This window comes from Drosophila yakuba, chromosome 3R (genome assembly GCF_016746365.2).
Source record: "Drosophila yakuba strain Tai18E2 chromosome 3R, Prin_Dyak_Tai18E2_2.1, whole genome shotgun sequence".
Taxonomy (NCBI): domain Eukaryota; kingdom Metazoa; phylum Arthropoda; class Insecta; order Diptera; family Drosophilidae; genus Drosophila; species Drosophila yakuba.
In genome coordinates this window covers 5,250,373-5,274,296 of record NC_052530.2, presented here as the reverse complement: position 1 = coordinate 5,274,296, position 23,924 = coordinate 5,250,373, and the positions used below count along the sequence as shown (strand labels likewise).

General features: G+C 42.7%; 1 protein-coding gene across 2 annotated transcripts in view; it reads left to right on the top strand.

Annotated features, from left to right (window-relative positions):
* LOC6535612 (alpha-2Db adrenergic receptor) overlaps positions 1–23,486 on the top strand; it is a 53,082-nt gene extending 29,596 nt beyond the window's left edge. Inside the window, exons 2-4 of one of the 2 annotated variants that reach the window (XM_039375277.2) lie at positions 13,208–13,366; positions 15,556–16,152; positions 16,240–23,486. In XM_039375277.2, coding sequence (XP_039231211.1) covers positions 13,208–13,366; positions 15,556–16,152; positions 16,240–16,686 — 1,203 coding nt within the window. In that variant the 3' untranslated portion in view covers positions 16,687–23,486. Of the gene's footprint in view, positions 1–13,207; positions 13,367–15,555 lie in introns of both variants that reach the window. The other variant, XM_039375276.2, reaches the window with a different exon arrangement.
* Positions 23,487–23,924: the final 438 nt, after the last annotated feature.

Here is a 23,924-nt window from a genome sequence, read left to right as displayed (position 1 = left end):
CGCTTCCCTTTGACCTCACTCACAGAATACAAAGTTGCTACCAAAAGTGGTAGGACTATAATTAGTTTATGCGTTTAAATACCATTCAAATAGTATCACTAGGAAGGAAAATAGTGTTTGTTTTTTAAGTTAAAAAGCATCACCCACTTTTTTCTCAGTGCCCCGCTTGAGGTCGAGTGAGCTCGCTGGCTGGACACTTGCGATTCTCACCATAAATCTGGAAATGAAATAAGTGTGTGCCTTGGTATATTTGACATTTGGTCAGTCACCAGCGCAATGACAGTGAACGAGTGTCTGTCTCGGCTTTTCCGTTGGCAGTTTGTTTTTGTTTGTTCTGCTTGTTTGCCTGCGTGGTCAGCAGAAGCACCCACGTACGCACTTGTGTGCAGAAGGATATATATCGCAGCCCAACCACCTTGCAGCCGGAACCAATCCACCACCAGCCATTAGTCTGGATTCGACGAATGTGTAAGACGACAAGCCAAAATGGGAATAAATGAGATATTACCAATTTGTATTGAATGCCCCAAATGACATAATAGAGTGGCTTACATGAGACCACCCCCTCCTTCTGCTCCTCCCCGCTTGTGGAGCGTTAGGCAAACACAATTAGGAAGCTAGCCAAGCAAATACTCGCCAGGCATTTGCCGTGGAAAAGGCGTTGCCAAATGCCAAAGCAATTATCAAGCATACGCCGTGTGGGACTGAGAGCCGGCAGGACAGAGGCAGCAAAGCAAAATAATAAAAAATATATACTACCTAGGGCAACAACAGAGGGAAAAATCAGAGCGAATGGGAAGCAACACCCAGCGGATCAAGGGACACATAAACGAGAAAAATATGTCAAAACAACGTTTCCCATTTCCCCCCAAAATGGGCAAAGCATGTGCACCCTGCCAGCCAGCTAGGCCCTTGATGGCATGAATTAAATGGACTACAAAACAAAAAAGCAAAAAACAAAAGGATCTGGCTGCAAAAAATAAAAGGAAAAGAAGGCATTGCGGAACATCGTAAAACAACGGGCGCTTGGAGTCGTGGCAAGAGTGGGCCACACAAATTCGTACACAAATTGTAAGGGAATAAAATTTAAGTATGCGCATATTGATTTTATGATCAGACATAACTACGCATAGGACTAGGATACATGACATTTCTAAAAACTGCAAAGCAATCACAAACGTCGACCAGCAGTCCAACAAAATAGAGCGAGCAATCGCCGCCTGTCGATATAGTACATACCATAATATATAGTACACCTCCCCTGAAATCAGTAAAGTATCTGCCACTTTGACAGTTGTAATATACGAGTATTTCTAAGTTGGCATCGCATTTCCACGTTGTCTGTTTTTTCTTTTTGGTCGGTCTTTGTATTTGTGAAATTATGCTGAAACATTTGCCATGATTTTCATTTGTAGTGTGTGTCAGTAAATATGGTTTTGCGCTTTTATATTTTTCTGCCTAATGCAAAGTTGATTGGACCCGAAGAAATGTGTACCATAAATATTTATACTCACGCTTGATTGCGTCGCTGAAGTGGCGAGCCAGAGTCCTGGACTTCTTTAGCTCTTCTTCTTTCCATGGCTCTGAAAAACTGGCAGCTAATAAAGGGGCGAGCTGCCATGGCGGAACTTTTAATCTCGTTTGCTCAATTCTCGCATTATACGCTTCATGAAAAATTCTTAAATCCGCTAAAGCAAGACTCAGCCTGATGGCAAAGTTCGTGAATAAAGGGCAAATAAACGAGCAACAATGTATGGAATACATTCTGTCTTTGCGAGAAAGAAGAAACAGGGCAACCCAATAAAAAGAACACCAAATTGCTGGCCCCAAAATGTAGGCAGCGTTTCTGAAAACGACACCGAAATCGAGACGAGCACAAGGACGAGGCACAAGGAAATGATGCCAGCCAATATACAAAGGCAGTGGCTGTCCCAAATTTACGCCACAAAATATTGTTTACAAATCTCTTCAGCGACGCCCACAAATTTGTATGCGGGGCATTGTTATTCCTGTTGTTCGTCTGTCATGCGGGTCAGAGGTTGAAGATTTCAATATTTACTCTGGCCTCTACCCTGCCACCCGGCTGGCTGGCAAAACTTTCTGACGAGCCCATCTCTGATCTGTGCTCGGCCTACAAGGCGAAGATGGCTTAAAGTTTCTTCATCTTTTGATTAAATTACATGGATGCGACTGGCAGCCAGAGGGCGGCGCTCTGCCTATTCTGCTGACATGCGAGTACAATTAATGAAAACTTTCCTGCTGACCAACCCTCCGGCACACACATAATTCGCTAGCCAAGTGGGGACAAGACAGGGGCACCCGACTGCCATAAAGAACTCTAAAAATAATACGAAACACTGGGAAAATGTTTTTTAGATTGAAAAACATAATTAGAATAATGTGGCCTGCATATAATTCATTGTATGAAAGCTTTTTTCAGAAGCAAGTGATGTTGAAGTGCTCTTTAATACGGTGCACATAATGTTCCCTTAATGTTCCCTTTGCAGCTAAGGGTATCCGTTTTTCAGTGCACCCACAGCGGAGGAAGATGACGCCTGGGCTCATCTCCACGGAACTTGTATCCTGCTCCTCGGGGACGCCTCCATCCTCAAGGAGTCTCGTGCTCCGCTTTCGCTTCGCGCACGAGTGTGTGTTAACAGAGCCATAATTATGTCACATTCTGGGTAAATCGATACCGAGATCCGTAGCTCCGCAGCCTCGCATCCTGGCAGCTGACGCACATTCGCACAGTAACTAGAACTTTAACTTGACTTTAAATGTGGCGCCAAGCGGCGCAAGAGAAAAAATGGGAACTTTTCGGTCGACTGGGGCGAACGGCGACAGCAACGACCGCCATTATTGTCCTTTAAATGACATTTGCCATGACTGCAGCGGACGTCGACAGATGCCGAAGCTGCCCTTTCGCCCATCGCTTTGCCCCACCCGGAAAGAAGGGAAATGGCGAAATAAAACGGGGCAAAGCTCTGCGGAAAAGTGTCAAATAAGAAACTAAATCGCATGTCGTCTGTTGTCGGTTGTCTGCCGGACCCTTTTGTGCGCCGTCGGTCAAAGCGTTTCGAATTTAAAGCTTTCCCCGTAATCCTAGCGGGAAATGGCCATCGAAGGAGTCGGAGGCGATGGAGGAGGAGGAGCCGCTGTAGCTGGTGGGTAAATCAGTGTCGGAGTGGTCGAAGTGGCAGGAGCAGCACGGATGGCACAATGGAGCAGCTTTGTGCCGCAGGGCAGCATTTAATTACGCTCGTGTTGCTTGTAATGAGGCAAATTGCTTTTTGCTGTCAATTAAAGTAAAGTTTTCGCATTCGGCCGCCTGCGCCCGCCCTCATCTGGAGCCAATCAAATTCGTTCAGCTCCCCATATACCCAATCTAGCCGAGGCCATTGCGCTATGTCGGTTGTAAAGTGTACTCCACTCCGCTTCTAATTTCACGCACACCCATTCTTTTCCAGCGCTGTGCTCTTCTTCTTCCCGCCGGCACACATCCGTTTCCGCCCGCAGCAGTTTCTCCTTCCGCAGTCGTGTTCTAGTTTCGCCAGTGCAAAAACTGACAGCAAATGCTTGTCGTGGCACTAGGAAAAACCATAACTTGTATGCTTAAATGCAAATGTAGAGCATTTGAGCTTGTTAGAAAATGATAATTGTCGGTTGGGTTAATTATGTTCATATCGAAAGAAGTAAACTAATTGATAAGAATATGTTTAACTATCTTAAAAGAATATAAATACAAGGTTGAATTTTAATTATTATTATTTGTATTTAACTGAAATAATAATAATAATAATAAACAATAATACTTATTGTGTGGATTATTGGAAAAATAGGCGTATGTTCAAAAAATTATAGCGCTAGCGAGAGGTCCTGTATAAAATATCCTCTCACACCCTTAGCAAATTTATTTGCAGTTATAGGAATTTCCTCGCAGTGTCTAAGTCGCCGTGTGAGCGTGGGTTCGTCGTGTGCATCGTCTCAGAACACGTTTGTAAACATCTTAAATGTGCTTTTAATGGGCAGCTTCCCCGGCAAAAGGCAGGAACAGTCAGACAGGCAGTCGTGCAGCTGCTGCCACGCGCTTTACTTGTTTTGGTCCTGCCACCCAGTCCGCACACTCCAGTCTGGCAGCACTCCATCCAGGATCACCCCGAAACCCGCCCACTGACGCCTCCGGCTGAGGCACAGTGTCTGCTATTACGTTACCGCCATTCCCGTATTTTAATAACGCTAATTAGTGTTCTAATTAGTCGAAGCCTTAGTTCGTCTTACGCGGGTGTGCGCGCATGCTTAACGATTTTAAAACACGCAAAGAGCCTTGTGCAATCGCTTAATATGAAGTGCACTGCATATGCAATTGCCCACGAGCAGTCACTCTCGTGCCGAGGAGCGGCGTTTGAAATTATACAAATTTTAAAATTAAATTATAGCTGGAATTTCGCATAACAAAACGAATGCCCTTCCTGTCTGACTTCCACACAAGCTCTCCACAACTTTCCATTATTTCCATTCGACGATGGTTGTTGCGTGCATGCAGCACATTCCGCTACAATGCGAAATGGTTGCCTGCCACGGCGGACGGACCGCGAAATAAAGTTGCAATTAATTAGCCATTAACGAAATTGCACTCACGCACACACTCACTCATTCACACATGGCGGAGCTTGGGTGGCGTAATGAAAACGAATCTCGCCAATACTGATACTGTTTGTGGCCGACAACTTCTGACCGACGAATTCAATCATTATCATTGAGCTGTTGTCGGAGAGGACTTAAAGGATTGCAATCCTTCCACTTAATCAAATTGATATTCTGGCAATTGCTAGTGAAACGGAAACTTTTTAATTCCGCTGGATTGACTTGAGCATGCAAGGCAATATCAATATTGTCTAAGGTCGCCGCAAGGCTTCATTTCAATTTTAATTTCAGGTGTATATTGCGTATACGAACTGTTAGCAATTTTCCAAAGTTTGTGAACAGCAGCGGTCAATAAAATAGAAATAGGTTTCAATTCATTGTATTTACTTACATAACACTTCATATGTAGAATATACATTTTAGTACTTTGTTACGTGTATTTTTGCACTTACATCAATTTGGTTAGGTTTTTTATATATCTTAGAACTTATACAGTCACATTTTTATCTTGACCTACGCCATATATTAAAATGGAATAATGCCAGCATACGCACACATGCGTTTTTTAGTACTTTAAACCATAAATTACAGCCGTCGGCAGAGGAAAGCAAACAAGCGTTGCAATGGAAATTGCGTGATATGTGGAAAGCTGTTTTGCTTGTTGAGCGCCCGGGCGTTCCTATAGTTGTACTTGTCGTGTTGTTGTCGTTGCTGTCCGTGCTATTGGACCACCACCACCCACAAGCAAGCGCCCACATAGCCCCTTTTTAACCCCCTTCCTCATGCGTTTGACCGCATGGCCAAAGCCCCAATGGCAACTTGTCCATGGCTGCAACAGCGGTTGTTCATTTGTCCGGCTTTTGCCGACGACGAGTGTCATGCTGTTTGCTCCACTCACCGCCCATCACCCACCACCCACCACCAACCTCCTTCCGTGTGCCCTGTTGGTTTGTTTGTGTGTCAATAACCATTAAGCGTTAAAATTTGTGAAACATGGTTGTTGCTGTGGGTTTGCTGCTCCTGCTTCATGCTGCCTGCAAAACCAACATGATTTGTACGCCCGGCACAACACAGTAATTATTTTGGGCCCAAGCAAAGCTGGCCAGTTGGAAATTCGGCCCACACGATTCGGCATACACGCGTTTTAGCCAGATTTCGATTTTAGCTACATTACGAGAGCAGAACACTGGCCAGCCTCTGCCGCTCGAATATATATCATTTAAAATTTCCAATTGGCTTGCCTGGCGACCACTCGCAAGAACAAACATTCGGACATTAGGATGCCATTTAAAGTGCACTCAGAAATTAGATATGCTCTGCCATATATTAATGCCAGTATTTAAATAATAGATATATTATAGCTGTATCTAATAAGGATTTTAGCAGTTTCTATAGTCTTTGAAATGTGAATATAATAAACGTGTTTAATATTTTAGCACCGAAATAATATAATACCATAAAATGTAGAAAACATACAATTTTGTTTCCATTCAAACTTTCTAAAATGTAAAAGCCGAACATTTTCAGTGTTTATGGCTCTGGCCGGTTAACTGCCCGTTTGGGCTTGAAACACGGCTCAGTGGCAGCTTCCATGGCTCCCAATGCGAAAAGACTCTTATTTAATTTACTGTTAAAATTAACGACACCGTTGGCCGCTCTCGGTCGCACTTGTGTACAAGTTTGCGGAGCCCCAAACAAGCATTTGGCAACAATTTGTTACAACTGGCAACTGCAGATGATAAACAATGCATACGACATTGTGGTTAAAGGCATAATATTAGCATACATTTAGGCTTACGCACACACGCGTACTAACGCACACATACGCACTTCAGCACAATTGAATAGAGGGACAACCGAAAGCCATATGAAAATTAATTTTCTGCTATTTTCCGTAACATACCCTGGGCTTATTGTGCTATTTATGTGCCTGCCATTATGGCAAGACAAAAGCCCGTATTAATTACACAACTCATTTGCTTTCCGTGAGCACCGAAACACCAATGACACAAAATCAATAGGCAGCCCGGAACAGCTCGCTTATCGCCACTAACCTCCCGTTCAATTGGGAATAGAGTCATCAAGGGGGTGGGCCAGGTGGGGTTCAATTTGGCCACACAATGAGCCCGCGCAACCGGTAATCAAATAAAACGCAAGTCAATTCGTGTTGCATAATTATAGTCATTTAGCGCCAAACATCAATCACAATTTTCGTTGGCTAAAAACAAAAAGGCAAGCCCATTCAACAAGCAGGGTGTAACTGAATTATACATACCCTTTGAAAATAACTCTCGACTGTTTTCAAGTCATTCAAAATTAAATGATATTTCAGCACATGTTTTACTTAAACGCAAGATATAAACAATTCAGCTAGTGATTTATTTGCACAGTTTAACTTCTACATAAAATCGAATTATTCCTGGCAAAAATTAGGTATCTACATTTTTATTGTCCTTAATTGTTGTTTTCTAATATAGAGTGTGACTTTTTTTGTATTTATAAACTAGAGTGAGAAAAGGCTCTTATTCTTTTACTTAAACATTCAAAGTTGAACACATTTTTAATATTGTTTGATTGAGGAACTCCTTTTATAAGGGTACGCGAAGTGGGAACCTAGTCTGAAATGACCACGGCTGAAAACGCGGAAACAAATTGCCGTGGACTAGGTCAGGCACCATCGGAAAAACACCTCCCCCAATTCTCCACCCACCCTCTGCGTGTCAACAAGCAATTTCCGCAACCGACTATTCCGTTAAGGCAGCAACAAATCCTCAGTCCTTCTGCATTTTACAACTACCACGACAGCGGAGCAGCAACAGTTGCCGTTGTGAGCTGTTTTGTTGCTATTTTATTTTAACGATAATATTAAGCTGGCGGCTGCTAACGGATAGGCCAGGCTGGCAATCAGCATAAAGTGGTTGCCGTTAAAAATATCAGGCCGCATAATAAAAGCGCCGTTTCGCAGCGGATACACGCGGCATAGGGCGGAGGGGAAAATCCTGTGGGGGGAAACACTCTGCCAGACGCAGCAATACAGAAATCAAATAATAAAACCATGAAACTCGCCACAACAATTAAAAGGCCTGCAGCATAATTCCGGGAATGCGTTTTTCTTCCATTGCGCCCATACAACACTTTGTTGGCCGTTTTTTTAGTGGCGCCCCAGAAAATGCATTTGCATGGCTTAGCGGATGACTAGCGGTTCTGAAAAATTGCAATTTAATGAAGCGTGCCGTCAGCCGCAATTAAGCGGCAATAACAAATCGGCACGACCCAAGGCTTAAAAAACACCCTGAAGCCGAAGAGGTTGCCTGCGCAATTAATTTATTGTATCGCAATGAAAAAAATCAAACCGCCAATCGGAAAATCCAATTCATAACGCGGGCAATACAGTTCTCTTTAGCTTTTCTGGCCAGCAGCACAAGTGCAACATATAAATAGATGTGGTTATGCCCCAATGAAAAAATAATAATTTTTATTAAACCCCTTAGTATGGGGGTTTAAGACATTAAATGTATATGACCAGAGCACAGTTTTTTATGATTCTTCAAGTATGATAAGTGTGCTCCTACAAGTATATTTATAATTCGTTTTTACAAGTGTAATTAGTTCTCTCGTACTTCGTTACGCTCTGCATTAGCAGCACTTTTAATTGTTAAAAAATTGGCTTGGCTGGACATTGTCGTCGCGTAAATGACGCGAGGAGATGGCCAACTGGACGGATCTGCGGCATTAGCTCTCGTTTGAGTGGCGGAGTCTAGCCTCCGAACGAAGGAGCCACTTGATTTACGTTTATGGCAAGTGCGGGCAAGCGTTAAGTTGTGAAAATGTGGATATGCGAAAAGGCAGTCGCAAATAAAGTCAGCTGGCGATGACGACAGCCTTGGAGAGCGGAGAGAATGCTCTAATAGAAAATAAGGAATGGGAATGGCAATGGGCAAATTCCAATGAGAAGTGCAGTCAATTGAAATGCAAGCTTCAGCACGAGGATGTGGAACTTCCAGACAAGGAGCAGTTCAAGTCAATGCGTAGACGAGGAGCGAGAAAAGAAAAACTGCAGCCCAGCAAATTGGCTATGCAAACTCTTTGCAAAATAGCTGCTTCAGCGAGCAGCGACAAACAAGAGGGCAAATCGAGCTGGAATTGGGCTGAGGAAGTAGAGCACGAGATCGCCACCTTTAAGTATTGACATCGTTGTCTAAGGGGCGGAAGCGAGGGCCATGCAGCGAACATTTCCTTTGGTCGAATTGAAAACTGAGCTGTGTAGTCGCCGCCTGTAGTTGCACTTTAGATTTATTGATTGTCTTAGTGCGTTGCTGTCCTTGGCGAGTTCGAGTCCGAGTCCGAGTCCGCGTCCGAATGTGTCCTGCAGTCCTTCGCAGTGCTGGCTTATTGCTGTTGAAAAACTTGCACAAGCACCGACAACAATGCTGATGATGACAGCAGCCACTACCAACTCTTTTCACATTTTCTGTTTTCCCACTATTCTACTTGTCCTCGAACAAAACGCGCTTTTTTCATTTGCAGAGCAAATATACTCCTTAAGTCGCATTAAAAGGATTTCGCCAAGTAATCTTGGAAAATCACAATTTTATTATTTATCATTTTAGTTATACCTTTAGATATTAATAATAATAATTTTTTAGCAAATGTTAACCCTACAAGAATTTATATTTTTTTCGAGCGTGGTTTTAAAGGTCACACAGAGATTCTGTGTTTATTATATATTTTTTTTTTTTTTTTTAAGTGTTGTCGTTACTCACACATTTTGTTTTTTGTACTTTTGTGAGCTTGACTCAACTTTTGTTCTGCGGCCCTTTTTCCCTGCTCAAACTTTCTGCAATGCAATGCGGATTGAAATCCTTTTGTGTTTACAGCGGATTTATTCTTTATTTTCTTTCATTACATATTATTTGCGATTGCTGGCAGCTATTGGTGGCCACAAGCCCACGAGGCGAATGAGCTTGCCTTTAAAGCACCGCTCATACGCCACGTGGACACAGGACGCGTAGAGCGCGATCGAAGCAGAGGAATGTAATATTTTTAATTACGCTCATTTCAGCCAGCTTTTCCATGTTTACATTTCAATAAATTTCCACTCGGTCTGCCGTCAACCCTTTCATCATTTTCCTTCTTCTTTTGCTCTGGCTGTTTTTTCATCCTTTTTCCGAGGCACTTGTCATCATCAACACTTTTAGCTGTTGCTTTTGCTCAAGCTCCTGCCCGCCTAACGAATTTGGTGGCGCATAATGAGTTTTTGTTTCCGTCAGCTTAAGCTCGCCAATGCAGAGGATGAAGCGGGAGCAGCAACAATTGCCATTGCCATTTAATTAAAAATTGCAGAATAATTATTTTTCCTTTTCGCCTCCTGCCTTGTTTTTCTTACTCTTTCTCTGTTTTTGCACGCTTCTTCTTCGAGGAGCGCGTGGAAAAACTTTTAAATAAACAAAGGCGCCCTCTGCAATTTGAAAATCTGCAAATTAGCACAAATGCAGCTTGTGGGCGGATTGAGGGATTGAAAGTCTGCAGGAGCAGGAAGCTCCAAAGTACCAAAGGTGCATGGCATTGGGAAATGGGTTAAGGGGAAGAGGAAAGTGGAAAATAGAAAATGGAAGAAGGAAACAGGAAAAGGCTGAAGGGAAATGCAGCAACAAAGTGAAGTTTTCAATTACATTAAATCCGCTGCATAAAGTTATCGTCACGCACAGTTGACAATTTATTTGTTCGCCCACTAGTTTCAGCCTGGCCAACACGTTCGTGGCCCGCACAAATGTCAGTTTAAGAGCTTTGTTCCAATGCGTTAATAAAATATTCTGCCCCACTTTTCCCCTCCTCTCGGCTCAATATCATTATAGCAGTGTGCAAAACTTTGGGCCCACTATTTTGCTACAGGTGTTTCCTGAGTGACGTGCTCACACGTGGCGTATGCGCAACTTTTCGGCCTACCGAGAAAAGTTTTTCGGCCAACTTTGGCTTTAATGCCACCGAAACGGAGCTCTTTCCTTTAGAACACTATTTTCAACGGCGGAGGTGCGAGACACTTCCGCGTGAAGCGCTGACAAATGCTGTCAATATATCAGCCTTAAGCCGTAAATGATGGGACCATTTACAATGGTGCTGTAAGAGAAGCTACAACAATGTTATTCCAATGCAACTGCATTTTACAGTGTTAAAAATATTTCGCTTTTGTTATGTATAGCAACTTCACATAAGTGTATAGCACTAGCCACTTCAATAAATATAATATTCTAAAACCACAAATAATTATACCCACATCTATTGCTCTCCATTGAGGTATTCCTTAAAATCAACGTGCGTTTCTCTTATGAGATCATTTAAGCAAGACTGATACAATCCGAACATGATGTGTACAAATTGTAGTGGGGAACTTCGCAGTCCGGTTTCTCCCAGTGCAGTTTGCGTGCTGCCTGTGCGGCAAGCAATAAGTTGAAAACCGAGACAGCCCGGCTGGCAGCAGCGTCAGCATTCAAGAATCCAGCTTAAGTAGCTGTTGGTGGTTCTACTCATCTGCTCGGATCCTCTGGTGGCGTTCTCCTGGGCGTCTCAGCTTGCCACTTGATGTATATTTCGGCAACATTATAACCGGCGCTTAATACTTTATGCTTATTTTGTTGCCACAACCCCGGTTTTCGAGACGGGCGTTGGATGGTTGGGCGGATGGGGATAGCCTCGGAAATTTATATTCTGCTTTGGCAGCAGGATAAAGTTGTCTAGCTCAGCCTGTTTCTGCTGCAACTTCGCCTGCGGCTTATGATAAACTGGGCTGCACTTAAGCTGCCTCTGCATACGAGGCCAGCTATCCAGATATTTGGCTGTGTGCTCGTATTTACAGCTGGCTCCCCTTCCCGGCAATTCAATTTGCCTGCCTGCATATGAACGTAAGCAGCTTAAAATCTTAAATAAATTTCGTTTGTACCCAGCTTCTTTCTCCAGATGTACATATGTACATGCATACTCGGATATCAAGTACGTAAAGCATTTTTTATAAATTGCTAGTCGATTTCTTAACCGGCTACTGCAATTCCCTCAGAGGGAAGCCGCTTAACGTGACCAGCTGGTGTCGGACACAGACATTCGCCGCACAAGGAAGCATACACTGTGCGAAATGGAATCAGAATCAGAAAATGGTGCTTGCAGAAAAAAGAGTGCCAATGATTGCCTCCAAAGTGTATCCTTTCCCAAAGACAACGGCACAAATAAAGGAACATTTTGAATGCTCCGAAGTTATTGGCTTTTTCTCAGAGTGTAGAATTATGCATTTCCCAGGAGCGTTGAATGCGGATTGAGGTGAGCTACAAGCAGTGGCAGTAACAACGGGACGAAAGCTTTTCATTATGCACGCCACTCGCCGGCGAACAACACGAACAGCGACTCAAAAGGGCAAAGCTGCTGGGGCAATCCGTTCCCCACTTTCCCCTTCTGTCAAGTGCACTTTTTCGAATGCCTTTCATCAAAACACTTAATTTGCATAATTTTTGTGAAGAGAGTTGGACGGGCAGCGGCGAGAGCAGTAAGTTTGAGATGATTTAATTCCGGCAGCTTTGAGGAAAAGTAAAATGCTTTCCAAGCACCAGAAAATGGGCCAGTAACATTTTTCGCCGCCAGGTGGAAGAATCCCTTTTGTGCGGTGCGGTAATCTAATACTTTTACTTCATTTAACGTTATGAAATTTCATGCACTTTGCATATTTCACATAAATGCCTTAGGAAAACGGAACCCGGGGCGCAGAATTGCCGACGGAGGCAGCCTCAGACAAAAACATTTTGGGCCAGACAGAAAAGGCGGAAAGCATTTTTCAGTAAATCAGCCTAATGCACTCAATGACCCCACCACTATCAGCCTAAAAATATGGCCAAAAGCAACAAGCCGTCTAAAGCGATAGAAAGTATCAAAGAAAAGGCGAGTCAGAGTCAGAGGATGTTGGGTCGTAAATTTAATCTGGCACACGATAGTTGAGTTAACTTGGTAAAGTTAATGCTCCTTAAGCTCCAACAAAGGCTACAAGTCAAGTTCAGGGCATTCAATGGGAAAATTTGACTAGTTGATGGCTGAAAGGGTTAAAATAATTAAAGACGAAAGAGTAGTCCACAATTCCTTTGGTCGTCGATAGAAGCAAATTTGGCTGCAGAAACTGGTTGAATAAAATGCATTTCGGGCAATTTGGCTGATACTCGTAAAGACCTCGGCCAATCTTAAATGAATTGGCTTTTTAGTTAATGGAGTGTAGATGCTAATATAATTGCTTTCACTAAAATATAACTATTATGTTGCCTACATTATGTGAAAATAAATGTATATAAAGAAATGGCTCTTCTCTAAAAATCAAAAAACTTATGACTTATAATCCTACTTAATATACCACAAGAAAGACACCACATTATATTGATTTTGCTTGCAGAAATGACTTAGATACTTCTTAGTTACCCTTCCGTGGACTTTCGACAGTGCACTAGACTTCATCTTTGGCAGTTATTTAGTTAAATTCTTTTGGCACATGCCCCGATAATATCTAACGTCCTCGTCCTTTTTCGATTCATTGCAGCTGAGCGAGGACATTGGCTACGTGCTGTACTCGGCACTGGGCTCCTTCTACATACCCAGCTGCATCATGGTCTTTGTGTACATACGAATTTATTTTGCCGCCAAGGCACGGGCGAGGAGAGGTATTAAAAAGCATCCCCGCAAAACGAACAACGAACAGGTGAGTGGAAGGCGTGATTATTTATGAATTTGACCCGTCGAAATGGGTACATATTTACACACCTTTGCCTAATGGACTCCACACCTCGGGGGTCTCAGGATCTCACTTTTGAACCATTATTGCGGTTGGTTGCAAAATGTGTCAGGCATGGAAATTTTTACGATTCAATGGACAAATGTATTTCTTCTAGCCGACTGTGGCATATGCGGCGTAAGTGTAATATTCGCACACACCTTTCCGCTGCCCCCAAAAAGTAATTGTGCATTACCCCAGGATGCTCCAAATTGAGCACACATGCCTCGCTTCAATTTCCCATCAACAAATTGTGGGCTACGTGTAGGATTTACCCCACTTCCCCTGCCCTCAGCCAAAGGGAATTGCAACTTGCCAACGGTGCAATATTGGCCGCTGCAGCAGTTGCAGTTGCCCACGTTAAGGCAAACGGCCATTATGAAGGGCCATTCAATCCAATGGCATTTACTGACGAGGAGCGGGTGTGGGCTCCTAACGGCCTTGGCTGGAAAATTATCGCTGAAAATTTAATCGAAACTCCACCCCAAATCCACTGATTAAGTGAAAAGTCTCTAATGATCATAAATTAGGTAGCACAACGACTGCCAATGAGGTGCAATTTGCATTTTCAATTAACTATATGCGCAATGCACACTGGCAGAAAAAATGGGTGTGAGGTGGAATACATTTGCCAGTGTCAGAGCCGGCAATATCAGCGACACTTCTCGACCATTTTGTGCAAACAAATGCAAGAGCAGCGGCCCACACAAGCGATTAACAAACAGGAAAAGGGCTGAATTTTCCGGGGCGATGGGGGGATGGATGGAAAAACAAGCACAGACAGCGGCAGCAGAGGAAAAACAGAAATCAGGGAGAACAGAGGGAGATTCCCGCACATATGCTGACAACACGATTTGCCTCGAGCATTCTGTCCCCACCCAGTACAGGGATACGATCATTTGACACGGGCAACTATGTGGGAAATGAAGTTCAGATTACAAAGAAACATTTTAATAAGCTTAATTTAAATGTGCATAATTCAGATACACTAAATCCTTACTATTACAAAAATAAAAGCAGTTTAAAATGGATATTTAAATATTGTAATAATATGATATATAATACTTAACATTTTAAATTTTTTTTTTAATTTTACTTTTATTTCATATTTAAGTATTATTAAACCATGTAAAACACATTTTTTAATACTATTATTATACTAAATGTTGAAAAATGCTCTTTCCTGTAATCTAAAGTTTACTTCCCACGGATGCTAATAATTTTATTATAGTTAAACCAGGATGGCACTTGCAATATTATTAAAGTAACTATTTATTAACCGATAGATTATTCTGCTTTAAATTCAAGGGTATCCGCACTGTCGGTCCTCGACCCCCTCCCATTTCATGTTTATTTTCGTTGGGGCGCCCCGTGTCTCTGTTAATTGCCCCAGGTAATTGTTGCTGCCTTTCGAGCATTGAATATGCACCCCCTCACCCCACCCTCTTCCTTTGGTCCACGTCGCCGCATCCCCATCCCCATCCCCATCACCTTCCCCATAGCCATCCCCATCCAATAGCAACAGCCCTCGCTCCATGTTTGTGTAATCCGCGCGCTCGGACGCGTTTCCCTGCCGCCTGTTGGCTTAAACAGGATTTTCGAAATGGAAAACTTCTGTAGCAAGTGTTGGGCCATCTGTCCCTGTTTTCGACTCGACTGCCGCTGCACTTGTGCGGATCTGCAACCTAATTTGCAATGCCCGAGCACGTGAGCCTGTTAATCACACAGAACCACTTTGAGAACTGTGACCTGTGCCAGGAGCATCAGCAGCGAACTAAAAATATTTTGCCAGCACTTTATGATCTCTAAATCAATATAGCGTAGGCAGCCGGAAAGCAAGACTACAGATATTCGAATGCACTACTTTGCCTCATATTGTTTGACAGCTACTTTAAGTTGTAAAAATTTTACAATGAATGCTTAATTAGTTGTAGCCATTTTATGATGATTATGCTTACAAAACAGCTCTGGATCTATGCTTACGATGGTTCGTAGTATTTAACAGCAGAATACACTATCCATTTTATTGCAGTAGACAGTACGACTGTGTCCCCAAATGTTTCTGTGGCACCTGGTGACCTTGTTGCGTACTAATGTTGCTCTTTCATTTGCTGCAGGTAACGAGCTTCACCACCGCCAAAAAAGGAACAATACCGATGCCCTCCTCGAGCGGCGTGTCCGCTTTGCAGCTGCACCAGCAGCGCCAAATAGCCACCATCGAGACACCACCGAACAGCGCCAGCCTACCGATGCAGATACCCACGGTGACCATGGACCTGGCCTCCGACATATCCACCTCTGAGGCGGGGGAACTGGAGGCGGTGGCCGCCCAAACGGTGCTTGCCTATGCAAATCCCAATGGGGCTGACACGAATTCGGTCACCGTGGTGAGCAGCGGGAACGGGGCCACCGGAGCGTCCGGTGCTCCGCCCACCTCACCCAAGGAGACGCTCCAGGTCAGCACGATAGCCACCGGTCGGGTGGGTCTCAATGTGCCCGTGCCGCCGTCCATGGGCAGCAACAACTCCGTTAATGCGATGAACAACAACAACGGCACCGTGGCCATGGATGGAAGCGCCCCCTCAGCCGGCGGGGGAAATGGGAGTGCGGGAGCAACGCCTGGTGGACTGCAGCAAGCGGGCGGTAATGAGCTGCGCGTCTCTCCGGTCGCCGGACGGTGTCGAGCCCTATCCGTGGGCGTGGACACGGACATGGTGAGTGAATTCGATCCATCCAGCAGCGATTCGGGCGTGGTCAGTCGCTGTGCCGTGGTCAAGCCGCTCAAGTTTCGCCTTTGTCAGCCGATCTTCGGGCGCAAGTCGAGTAACCAGCAGCGGCGCAACGAGGCCAAGTCGGCGGCCAAGAACCAACAGCCCAGTGCAGCGGCCAGCAAAAATCAGCAGCAACAGCAGCAGCAGCAGGTGGTGAAGGCGGAACTGGAGCCTGCCATACCGAAGACACCGAAGCCCAGGGATCCGGAGAAGGAGAAGCGTCGGATTGCGCGGAAGAAGGAGAAGCGGGCCACCCTAATCCTGGGCCTGATCATGGGCAGCTTCATCGCCTGCTGGCTGCCATTCTTCTTCCTGTACATCCTGGTGCCGGCATGTAGCAGCCATTGCAACATACCGGAATCGGCGTTCGCCGTCGCCTTCTGGCTGGGCTACATGAACTCGGCGCTCAATCCGGCCATCTACACCATCTTCAACAAGGACTTCCGACGCGCCTTTCGGCGCATCCTGTTCAAGTGATGTTTGGCCTATGTGTGCTGTTACAGGTGCGTTTACGCCAGCATCGAGAAGGCAACCGAACGTGCCATGGGCAGCACACCAATGGGCTATGGTCATGGCATGTATCAGCACTACAGGCGTTAGATTTGCTTCGTTTTGGCAGTGCTATAGGTCCCTAGAAACAGATCCCATTCTCAATCCCATTCCCCTTCCCCCTCCCAGAACTGCAAGGCTATCGACTTTCGATGTTACCGGTATATGCACATATCTATTATTAGCCATTATTCATTTTTCCACCTAATGCCTGAAGTCAGTACTGTTAAAATTCTTTTCTGTAAAACAAAAACATTCTATGTTGCCAACTAGTCCTTAAACTGTTAATGCTTCGTATTATTTCAAAAGCATGTAAAACAATCATTTGAAAAGATAAATATATTAAAATATGCTAGTTGTTACAGCTTTCGATATCGTCTAACCAAATAATCCAAAGCTTTGCAGTTCTATCAGCTCCCATATGATAAGACCTTCCCAATCTTTCTTTGAATTTTGTGTTTGAATAAAAAAAAGTAACGAACATTGTAGCTCATTTCAAAAGCAATGAACGGCTGTGAATTTGATGGAATCTCTCAATTTCAATTTACGCATTTTGGTTTCGTTTCGTTTCGTTTGGTTTCTCGAGCACCCTTGAACCCAGAGACCCCAATCCCGGTAGCCCCAGAACACCTAGAACCCCCATAACACCCATAACCCCTAGAACTTCCAGACCAACCGAACGAACTCACCACAGCCAACACACTTTTCACACTCGACGAGCTCATAGAAATGCATGAGCTGAGCAAACAAGAATTTGAGCTGGGCAAACATCTATTATGCTCCCTGAATGGATGTGTCCGCCAGCGACGTCTATGGCCATTCAACTTGAAATAATTTCGCAAATTTCCATTTGAGGCTGCATTGCCCATGCCAAATATCAGTGCAGACCGCAAATGTTTCGAAAGTCGAGTTCAGGTAGTCCTAAAACCCCAAAGGGGAGCCCGATCCCCATTGTTGCACGATGGCAATCAAAATGGAGGTCAACAAGTGTGTTCGTTGAAGTCGAGCGATGGCAACAAATTAATTTAATTCCTTTTTAATATTTTGGCAACCACTTATCCGCCGCTTCGATGACGAAAATCTCGGAGTCAGGCTGCATTTGGTCGGGTGCCAAATCAATAATTCCTGGCGCACACAAATGTAACTAAAATCCAGCACAACGGCCGCACAATTTGGTGTAACAAAGTGTAGAAACAAAAACTGAACCAGCGACAGATTCCACTAGGCAGTCGCAGTTTTATTCATTCACTCAAAGATGTTTCACTCAGCGACACACAAAGTGGGAGCCTGAAAAAATAAACCAAATGTGTGGCAACCAATGCCTAATGGGCACAGACAGATGCAAATGCAAATGGTTGGCCTCTGCACTAAAAAAAAAAACAAGTATTTTTTCTCTTATTCTTTTCATTTCGATGTTGGATCAAAATAATTATAACTTTTTTACTTGCTATTGTTTAAATTACCGCTTACTAAGTAAATATCAGTACCTCATAAAAGGAATGTGGCACTTGCGCAGAACCATCATACTGACTTGCCAAGGTAGTAGAGAAACTGGAACTTTGAACATTTTTTTTCTGTGTACGCATTCCATTGCGCCATTTTCTCCACCATTTCCCACTTTAGTTTTTGGCTATGCATCAGCAAATGCATGCGCCCGGCCGAGTGGAATAGACACCCCGTCACCCAGTCAGTCAGTCTTCCAGTCATTCAGTCAGTCCGTCATTCAATCATTCAAGCATTCAGTCAGTCGAACGGACAGTCAGTCGCCACTGGAACGCTACAATGACACCGTGTTAGACGGGAAGATGGTGACAGAGAAGCATTCAGAATGGGGGGCAGACCGACAGAATCTGCTTTTGGCATGTGGCCCAGAATGGCTCTCCATTTCGTTTGGCTGGTTGGGCTTGTTTTGCTGGGCAAAGCCGAAAAAAGGCAAGGAAATGCCGTATATAGTATGTGGTACGGCCGAAAGAATCCACACAATGTTACGTACAATTTATTTCACTTCCTGTGTGTCGTCCTGTCCCTCACCTTTCTACACATTGTGGCAAGATGAAACAATACCTGCGAGCCACTTGCACCCATTATCAGCTAGATTGTAATCCGCATAGAGCAAACTTCTGTCTCCAATGAACCATCTGAAATCTGTGCTGCCCAAAAATTTATGACAGCTCTTAGCAGCGCTCGAACTTTCAACACATGTCGGCATAGTCGAAAATTGTTTTGATTTATAGCTCTGGGCAATAGCCTAAATGGTTGCGGTTGCCGAAGACCCCTTAAAATTGTTTAAGAACGCATAAATAATGCGACCGAGATCGGCAATGAATGCTTCTGTGCCACCAAGTGTTTCATTTGAATAAATGGAAAATGGAAATCGACTAGAAAACTTTGATGGTGTTGAAAGACAAACAGCAAAGGCCTTTGGTGCCTTCCTTTTTTTATGGATCACACAGCAATGCTGCACGTTTTGGCATTGTCAGCAATGTGTGTACAACAACTGCACTCAAATGACAATTTGAACAACGACGACAACAACATAAATGGCAGGACGAAAAAAAGGACCGTCGTGCACAAAGCGAAATCGAAAACAATTGAAATCGACAGCAAGGGAAAACCGTGGTGGGGGTGGTGCAAGAAGTATGGTGCAGCGAGGGTGGTGCAGAAGGTACATTAAAATGCGCGACTACACGGAAAAAATCCTAAAGAACATAACGACTTTGCAGTAAAGGTATCCAAAAAATGTATACAATATCCAGCTATCAATCTATAACCTATCCATCAGTTCAGATTCTCCTCAAACTGCTAGAGACATTGGCTTAGCTAAAGCTATAATCATTTTGCTTTTATTTCTAGCGACATTCGTACCCATCCAGTGGGTAGATTTTCCAAAGAAAAAGTATCGAAAAGATTTTTTTATATCTCCGCGTTGTTCTCAGTGTAAGCGCTCATACATCCTATACATACGCAGCACTTAACTGCACTTAGGTGCGACAGCCAGATGAGTGTCGAACGGCATTCCACGGATGGCATTGTTTTGCCAGGCACACTGAAAGTCGTTTTCACTTAAAGCGTAAAAAGCTGGCAGGCATTTTGGACCACCCTGCGTATACGCAACGCCATCCATTTTTTCCCCTTTTTTGGGAAAACCGCTTTCGCCCGCTTTACTAACGACTGAGGAGCATTACTAAAATTGCAATTAACGTCACAATTAGCAAACACCATAAATTAAATGCTCGACTACAATTGAAAAAAAGTAGCACAAAAAAAACAAACAAGGAGCCCAGAAGAAATGGGATGAAAAACATTTTGAATTATTCAGAGCTATTTAAATTAATTTCCGTAATTGAATTATGAGATTCGGAATGCTAATTTTTTGCTTTGTTTGCCTTAATTGTTTTCAGTCTACATGGGAGTGGTCCCAAAGCTAGTAAATAACAAAATCAAGCGTTAAACATTTACAATAATGACATAAAAACATTTTAGATTACTGTAGTCTTCTTGTCTCTTATTTGCACATTTTTTGTTTTGTAAATTTTAATTCCGAACGCCAGAGGCCGCAAACTCGCTCGTGAAATTTAATTATTTATTACGCGTAATATAGAATTGGCATTTCTGTCAACATCTATTTCGGCGCCGGGCATTATATGCCATAAGCCAATTTAATGGCTGATTAACTTGGCAAATTGCAGAGGTATTTATAGAAAATCGGATTGACAGGGAAACTCACTTCCAATGCATTTTTGTTTGCGGTTACGCCATTTTCAAACTATTTCGCCACTGTTGGTAAATATTTGGCTGAATTTTTTTCTGCGAATTACTATCGCTCATGCAGACAAAAGTTTATTTATGCGTTACTATTGCCCAGACGCGCCACTCATAATCAGAAGTTTTTTCAAAGCGGGCAAATAAATTACACTATAAAAAAAGTGAATAAAAGCATCAAAGCCATCAATAAAACGGCGCTCATTCTCGTTTACGACCCGCCCACACGATAAGTGCACACATGAAAAGTGCACACAGAGAACTGCATTGTTGCCGGTATCGCATGAACGCATTTGTGACGCCGGAATTTTTGGAGGATCTGGGATCGGGGATCTGGTCTACGATATGGTCGTATATTGGGGCAATTATCATGGCTGTTAAGCGGCTGGAGCATGAATCAAGGAAATGACGCTCGCTGGCCTGCATATTAATTAGTGGAGTATTTTGAAGGCCATAAGTAAAGGCCATAAATGTAAAACTCATAACGATAAATGTTTGGACCATAGATATGCACTTAGGTATTTATGCGCACTGACAGCATGAATATTTATGAGCCAGTGACGACGACGACGGCGGACATTAAAATGCGCCCCCCGTTGATTAATTGGAAAAGTTAAGTCGGTTGTGCTGGTTCGCTTCGGTTCGGTTCAACGGGTCGTATGCTTGATGCCTTTTACCTTTCCCTTTTGCAGGTCTAAAAATGCCGCCCAAAACTAAGCAAATCCAATGCCTGTGTTCAGTTTTAGAGACAAGAAGGCAAAGGAATTCATATGTTTGCCATTAAGATAAGCCATGCGACCATGTTAGTTAAAGTTTTGGCTTGTCTTTCAAAACCAAAAAAATACAATGACTGAAATGTTAAATGAAATTATTTCATTGCAAAAACCAAAACGTATTTCAATAGTAAAACATACACTTTTTGCTAATTGTAAACAAGACAGAAATATTTATGTACATATAAATATTAATTACAAACAGATATACATATATACATATATTAAAGTTGAATTTTGAAATTAGATAAACGCAACCGGCGGGTATTCGAATAGTTCAAATATATTTAGCATAATTTATAGTTGCCGATAAATGAACACGTTTACTCATTTAATTGTATTGTACGGCATATGCATAGCAAAATTTTAACTCATATTCTCATACGTGTCTGTTCCACTAGTTGTGTGTAGATCAAATATGAGCAACATAAAATACCACCAGATTACGATACAACAAACCAAAACGATACTTCACGGAACCGAAAACACGTGTATAACAATCTGTGAGTATGCAAATGTATATCAAATCAAGCGGTTAAAAATCAAATTTCGCAAACTGACGAAATGAATAAAATAAATTAAAACTACCTACATTTTAAGCGGAAGTCTTCCACTACAATTACGCTCTACCCACGTGCATTCTATTTGTATTTGTTTCCTCGTTTTACCGACTTCAACTTCTGTTTCCGGGCAGACTATGTAACTAAATGTGTGTATATCGAATAGGTGTATGTATTTGAAAAGGTTTCTTCCCCAAACAAAAACATAACAAACTAACCAACATCCGAAACATGAAACTAGAAAAAATCCAAATGATGTGTAAAGCAAATGGAAGGCATAAGCCATAAATTTACATTAATAGAAGAATGCTGCACAAATTTGCATGTTAGTTTCGCTAGCCATGTAAGTTACGATTAATAAACTGTAGTTAACAAAGGGTAAAATACACAAAAATGTGCTATGAGTAAGTAGAAACTATGTTTAGAACCAGACATGGTCGTTGTCGCTTTTATTTTCATCTGTTATATAGGAGCGAGTTCTCGTTTCGTTATTTATACATTTTTGTAGGTCCACATAGCTAACAACGAAGTAACATGGTGCTATGAGCTACGATTCTCCCCGGTTCATCGTGCATCTCATCTCGTATCCACTCAGGGTGGTCAAAACGTTAAAATCTGAGCCCCTTTTAACGTCTTGGTTGCATGTAGAGCACCACCACAAAAATCTAAAGCCTAAAAAGCATAATACACCATTCACACCTATCACACTCACAATCGCCCACAAGAGAGAACTCAAATCAAAATTGGAAGATAGTTAAGGGAATTAAGAGCATTTCAAACCTAATTAGCTGCTAAGCATTGTAAATAACTATTACTTATGCCGTGTTATAGGTCATACATACTAAATATAATACGATTACTATAATGAAATGTAAATTGAGCAACACAGAATTGCAAATTGAAGCCACCAAAGAATTGAATTTTTGCATGTAAGTCGAACAAGTAAACTAAAAAGTATTTAATTAAACCAAAGCTAAGACTAAGTGTAGACAGAGTAAAAACCAAACACCCGAGACCCCTTTCTTACCCCCAAAATAACAAGCAGCAACCGTAGTCGAAAACTTTTAGCATTTAGGCAATCATATATCATAGTTCAACTTAACTAAAGATATGGCAATTCCCCTCAAAAACTACGTGTACATTTTCTGAGAATAGCCAAAACGACAAAACACCAAGAACTAAGACGCATTTAAAACTTTAAATTTCGTTGTTTTTCTACCACCACACCAGTTGAGTTTAAGCAAACGTAACATTTACCCATTGTATGGGGCACGTTGTTTTCCTAAGATCTTGTAGCCTAAGTGAAACTTATAATATAGAGCATACGATACATGATAACTACGATAACTAAATTAAAACTATTAGCTAAGCGAATACATATGTCCAGTAGAAAGGACAATAAAGATTTAATTGAAATTATACAGTACGATTACAATTACCATTAAACGGGCGACGAGGAATAACTCTAGAGGCTGCAACTCGAACTCATCAAAACCAAGCTAAAGCTAACAAACAAAATACAAAAAAGAAACCTTTTAAAACTTACTCTCGTTAAGCGAATCAGAGAAACACTGCGCAAAGGCAGAAATCATAAATGAATAATAAAACCGAAAGTATTCTTAAATTCTTTAAATGCATTTGTCGAATTATTCGTTGTCACCGTGCATTCTGCATGGCGACAAATATTTGGAATCTCAATGGTAAATGGAAAGCGAAAGTCACATCGCAACGAAGGGCTGCGACGCGAATGCAATGAGTGAAAGCACCAATAAATTCTACAAAGTTTATTTTGGGCGTTTTATATGGCATCTTAATTTCCTGTATGCGCAGACGCCGCCACGAAAAAGGACCGGCATTTCGGCTCCTCAGCTTATTGATTTTCTCCAGCAGCCTTGACATTGCAAAGCTGTCAAAGTCAGTCATTAAAAATGCAGTCTAGCAAAGGGCGAGATAGCTTCCAAATATAGCCCACTTCTGGGGGAAGAGTTAAATGGTAAGTATATTAAGAATGCACGGCATACCTTTGGGAGTAAGTACAATTTTAGACCATTACTTTATGGGTAGAAAACAA